At 36.4% G+C, this 6,411-nt stretch overlaps 1 protein-coding gene across 1 annotated transcript in view; it reads right to left on the reverse strand.

Annotated features, from left to right (window-relative positions):
- Positions 1-6,411, reverse strand: part of SPEF2 (sperm flagellar 2) — a 94,775-nt gene that overhangs the window by 76,288 nt on the left and 12,076 nt on the right. Inside the window, exons 4-6 of the mRNA XM_009285176.1 lie at positions 3,991-4,146; positions 2,835-2,914; positions 1,723-1,939 (exon numbers count right to left, since the gene is read on the reverse strand). Of these exons, the coding sequence (XP_009283451.1) occupies positions 1,723-1,939; positions 2,835-2,914; positions 3,991-4,146 (453 nt within the window). The remainder of the gene's footprint in view (positions 1-1,722; positions 1,940-2,834; positions 2,915-3,990; positions 4,147-6,411) is intronic.

Below are 6,411 nucleotides of genomic sequence, written 5' to 3' on the forward strand. Positions count from 1 at the left end.
TATACAAAATAAGTGATGCACAATGCAGTTGCTCACCACCCACTGACCGATGCCCAGCCAGTTCCCGAGCAGTGGTCACCACCCCACAGCTAATTCCCCCCAGTTTATATACTGAGCATGACGTAATATGGTATGGCATATCCCTTTGGCCAGTTTGGGTCAGCTGTCCTGGCTGTGTCCCCACCAGCTTCTCTCTGGCAGGGCATGAGAAGCTGAAAAGTCCTTGACCGGTGTAAGGACTACTTAGCAACAACTAAAACATCAGTGTGTTATCAACATTATTCTCATACTAAATCCAAAACACAGCACTGTACCAGCTACTAAGACGAAAATTAACTCTATCCCAGCCGAAACCAGGACACATATCCACCAAATGCCCCAGTGATTGCTGCTGGCCACATGGCCATCAGCTGATAGCCATGGCTATCAGAACCACTAATCCAGGCTGTTGAGGTTGTGCTGGGGCTGCAACAGCTGATAGCAGGTTGTCCTGGACACAGGTAAAGAGCAAGTTTCGGGACTACAGTGATTTCAGACAACTGGGTTGCAAAACTTCTGCATGGCCTATGCATATCAACAAGAACATGACACAGAATCTCTTTGAATGAGAGCTCAGAGACAGGATACATGGATAGACGGACTCTTGGTCTAAGCCACTACAGGTGTTTTTCATAGAATATAGGTCTGGGATAGATATTGAGAAGTCATCTAATTTCTAGATGCCTACCCCAACAAATTTAACTTTTTCTTAACAACTCCAAAAACATCTCCAGACATTACATGCCAATGCTTAAATATATATATATATTTTTAATTTCATACTTTTCCTTTTCAGAGATGCCACACATCTGAAGCGCTATTACTATGCAACACCAGTGGAGACAAGCTCAACTATACTGGGTTCAACAGATATGATCTAAGCTAAGGACTCACAGTGCAATACTAAGATAAAAGGTAACTAGAAATCACAGAAACCCAGTAAGTTACAAGGTTCTGTTTTGATACAATCATTATGAAAGAGAAGATCTGTGAAGTCAGTAATCTAAGAGCTGCTTTTTGAATGAGGAATGTCTGACGAGGAATCTGAAAAGCCTTGTGCTTTTATGGGACAGGATTCAAATGGAATAACCTGCAACATCCATTTTTAGACACAACACAGACATCCTCCAGAGACACATCTTCTATTCCATAACACATCAAAAATCAAAACTCTGACCTGCAAAATAAGTGTTTTGCTTCTTCATATCACCCAGCACAACCATTTCAGAATTCATCTAGTCCAGATCAAAAACTTTACATGACACATTAGTAAATACAGGTTTTCAACCAAGGAATGCCATGTTTGTTGTTTTTAAGTATCTTCTTCAGAACCAGTATACGTTTTGATAATTTAACGTTCAACTTGGGAGGGAGGGAATAGAAGGCAGGTCTTCAACTGATTTTTAATAATCTTAGCTCTGATGCCTTCATTTAATCCTTTATGATTTATAAGGATGAAGTATAACATAAAGGTGGTGAGAAAGAATGGACAACCTTCCATATTTTTCAAGGAAAGACAATGGTTGGCATAAAAGTTATTTTCAGAGATAAGTGTATATACCTCCCTTTATCCCCTCCAAATTTTATTCAACCCTCAAAAAATACTGTTCTTTTATATTTGTAAGCAAATTTTTAGATTACTAATTGTACATTGGTTATGTACTTCAGCATACATTTTCTCACCTCTTCAGCTTCATGTGCTATTAATTGTTCCATTAGCATTTTTCGTCGTCTCTTTTCTCGTTGTTGTCTAGCCAATGTATCTTCTTCTAAACGTTTTTGAATTTTCCTTATATATTCATCATCTGAATAAATATTTAACAGCTCAGTTGCTGTCTGTGCTGTAGTTTCTAGAGTTGTTTCTTGCAACTTCTGTGTTTGCAATGATTCTTGTATATCGCTGATTGAAAAGATTAAAAAGAAAAAGATCGCAGACTTTATAGGAATTATGGTTTTTAGAGATGTTTTCATACAGATCCCTATATAGTTATGTGAAAGTCTGACAAATGCATAACAGCACTCTTTGTGGGCACTGTGGCTACTTCTTGATGCTCTTGTGCCCCACAGTGACCACTAAGTCCAGAGGAGGGCTCCAGCACTGACTTGAGCCAACTGTCAATTAGTTCATTTGCTAATATCAAGCCAAATTCTGCAGAAACAGGAAATGAGGATGGCTCACAGAATATCAAAGAAAGATGGGTTACTCTTCAATATATCCATACACTCTGAGTGCAGTTTTGCAGAGTTATTAATCACAGGTTGCTTACACACAGAAGGATCCACAGCAGTATGCGCAAGTGCCACCTCTTCTGAGTATGGTATATATATCACTGAAGTTGACAGAATGACTATTACTTAAAATTATTCACAAATAAATGAACATACAGTTAAGTCTAAGGAGAAAGGTTACTTCTTTCTATTTTCTTTGAAATGTGTTATCATGTACGTACATCCACAACCATTCTCATCTCTCTGCAAGTCTAACTGACCTTACAGACTCAATGACTGAAATGAACAGAGAAGAGATGCACTTTGTGTCCTTTGTTGCTGCCTATATGGCAAAAAGGAGAGAAGGAAGCTTGAGCCATCCCTGCTACAACTAAAGGTAAGGTAAAAACACTGTAACGGTGCTGGAGCTGGAATGTTTGCATTGCTAGTGGGACAATCACTCAAAGGACAATCACAGTTTAAACTAAACAAGCCATTACATTTTCCTCAAGTAGCTGTCTACATAGATAGTAGGCACCTGAGGTAGGGTCCTATCTAATCTTAACAATCTAATATCCAAATATTACCTGTCAGTGACTTGCCTATGTACTGCAGAGGCATTTCCTGTCATAGACTTCTCAAACTTTTTAATCTCCTTGTATGTGTCCTGAAGAAATAACACAAAATTTAATGTTTCTTTTCTCTTCACAAAGCATTATAAGGAAGGTTCAACAGACTAAGTATTAGGGAATTATTTTTATGTCATGTTGGTACAACAGAAATGTTTACACTGAAAATATTTTAAGCATCAGCTAGATCAAGAAAAAAGGCAAGACTATTTCCTTCTACCTTTTATTTCCTTTCCCCCTCCCCTTTTCCTAGCTATACATATGTCCACCAGCCAGAAAATCCTAAGATTTTGCAGCTGTTCATTCTGCAGGATAATTTTGATTTTACATAGGATTCTAGCAGTTTATATAATTCCCACCATTCAGGGATCTGAAACAAGATATTCTGGGCTATGATCTGCTTTAGATTTAGTAGCTTGAATTTATCCCTGATATTTACTCAAGCAACCATGTTCCTACACTCTACCTGATAGTTACTCAAGCAACCATGTTCCTACACTCTACATTTAAATGCATCTGTTGCGGTTGCGCAGTTGTAAAAACTGGTAAAATTTGCACTCCTAATGACAGTACAACCCATGAACTGTAAGATTACAATCCAAGTACACTTCAGCACTAGACAATACAGATTTTTTTTTTTATTGCTGCATTGCCATCATCTCTTGATTTGATCTAAGACTATTATCAATTTCAGCTGTTATTAACATTTTTGATAGAGCAGTTCTATAGTGTTTTACAGAATAGTTCATACATTACGGTGCAAAACTTCATCATGCACAAATGAGAAGGAAACATTAATGCTTTTATTTCACATATTCTACTCAGTAGACTAGAAGCTAAAATACTGTCAGCAATTAAATTAGTACCTACCTATGGTATGAACTTTCTCTTACATCAAAACAAATTTTTACCAAGTAACAAATGCAGAATCATAATCATATTAATATTTAGCCCAATTTTCACTGGTTAAGTCTACTATATAATTTTAACAGTAATATCAGCAGCTTTTGGATGGTGCAAGTACAGTATTTGTAAGTGTAAATGCTAATGCTCCCAGAAATCATGTTTTGCAAGTTCATATAATTAACATGAAAAGAACATAGATGATAGTTACCTCTGCTTCTCTTTTCTTCTTCAAGAATTTTTTGGCTTCAATAGCTTTTATGGTGTGGCTTGGTGGTGGCTTTGGAATCTGTATAATGGCTGCTTGAATCCTGGCCATTATTTCATTTTGTCTCCTTCTTCCTATGCGATGCTGAATATTCAACATCTTATGTTCAGATACTTGACTTGAAACAAAATACACCATATGGCCCTAATACACCACCTATATATCTATGAAGTAAATGTAATTAAGCCATAAGGAAAAAACTCTTCCAGGAAGAAAGTAGAAGAGCTTATCAGGCTCCAGGCTTGAGCAACTGACTTTTCTTTCTTTCCTTTGTTTTTATTTTTTTTTAAAGTGGATCACTACAATGCCATGAAAGCAAAAAATTCTTTATCTTTTGTCCACAGTTAAACCTTGTTTTAAGAATATTCTCAGCCACTGTACTCATAAATCACCATTTTAAAATCGAGGTAGATGTTGTAAAATGCATTTGAAATTAAAGTATCATTCTACATTCTGAATAATCTGACAGTTTAGCAATATGCTAGTATATATTCTCAATATTTGAGGATTAAGATACATTTTTTAAGTACCATTATCAGAAAATGGTACATTTATATATGCTCTGTCTGCATTAACAAATAGTGCGGCGCAATAGAAGCACATCTGTAAAGAAAAACAGTTTGTGCTCAGTGCCTAATAGGTATTTAAGGGCTTGTATTAAATTCCAGCTCTAGTATGGTACCTGTTTCAGGTCAGAATTCAGCACAGAAACTGAGAATACCAGTTTCCTGGTACAGAAACTGAGAATACCATTAGGTAATATTACTGCTGAACAATGAGTCTCAGATGATCAAGAAGTAACAAACATTTAAATTACACTAGTTAAAAGTGCACTACAGATACATGCAGTTAAAGGTGGAATTGAGTGGAAAAAAGTTTTTTTACAAAGAGTCAAAAATAATTAACAAAAAAAAAAATAAATATATAATACATCAAATAAGATATTAATAAATTTTATTTTAAAATTTTATTTTGACTAATTTGGATATTGCTTGTATTTTCTTTTTCATTGTTGTTCATGCAGTGGCAATAGAACACCTAAATAACCACAGCAAGACTCTCTCCCTTTAATTAGCCATATAAAATCCATCTCAAATTAGTCAACCTCATTTTCATTGTGGTTCAACACCCCTTGGATAGCTGGCCAGTTCCTCTATATAAACTACAGACTGTACTTCGGGTGAGTGTTCCCATATCTTAAGAAATTAGTTCCTCTTTTTCACTTTATCAGAACAGCTACACAGAGCTACAAGATGTTCTGAGGCCATACACCCTATTGGTCCCCTTCTCTGTGTCTTTTTCCTGCTTTTAAACAATGTTTCACCTTTTCTTCACAAATGAAGACTGTCACAAACCTCCTCTACAAGGACACCTTAAAGACACACAGTTGTGAAATTTACACTTTGTCTTCAAATCGATAAATATTTTCCATGCATGACAATATACAAATACTCTCAATTTAACATTAAGTTATTTTTAAATATTAATGTTTTTAAGGGTCTTATAGCAGTATATTGGCTTTATATCTACATATTAATGATTGCCATGCGTACTCCTTTTCTTTGTTTTTGTATAAACACGACTGTGTAGCACAGAATTAACAAGCATTCACACTGGCTTTAACTAACTCATTATGTACATGACCTTAAGAAAATACTTCTTCAGAAGTCTATAAAGAGTAAGTAGTCACCTTTTCAATGTCTTGGGCTCTTTGTTCCTCTTGGATCTTCTGAACTTTCTGTTGTTCTGCAATGTGTATATGAGCTATTTTATCTTCTATCGCCTTAGATTTTATTTCAAAATGCTCTGAAACCTGCTGTAGTTGCAAATCAGCCTGACGTGGCGTTAAAATTTTCAAACGCTAAAATTAAACATCAAGCAATGAAGAGTCAGCAACAGAAGAAACATATTTAAATATGATAATTTTGCAGTAGTAATTTCAAACTGTGTTTTCCTGTGTTAACGTACACAGAACAACATCTAAACATGGTGGAATACTTTTCAGAAAAACAGGACTAGCTCCATTGAAAAGAACATGCAGATTTTAACTTGAACAGTGCCAAACTTTGTTTAGTTTGGAGAACAGGAGGCTGAGGGGTGACCTCATTGCTCTCTACAGCTTCCTGAGGAGGAGAAGTGGAGAAGGAGGTGCTGAGCTCTTCTCCCTGGTATCCAGTGACAGGATGCATGGGAATGGCTCAAAGCTGTGCCAGGGAGGTTTAGACTGGACATTCGGAAGCATTTCTTTACCGAGAGGGTGGTCAAACACTGGAAAAGGCTTCCTAGAGAGGTGGTCGATGCCCCAAGCCTGTCAGTGCTTAAGAGGTATCTGGACAATGCCCTTAATAACATGCTTTAACTTTT

This window comes from Aptenodytes forsteri, unplaced genomic scaffold (genome assembly GCF_000699145.1).
Source record: "Aptenodytes forsteri isolate BGI_AS27 unplaced genomic scaffold, ASM69914v1 Scaffold120, whole genome shotgun sequence".
Taxonomy (NCBI): domain Eukaryota; kingdom Metazoa; phylum Chordata; class Aves; order Sphenisciformes; family Spheniscidae; genus Aptenodytes; species Aptenodytes forsteri.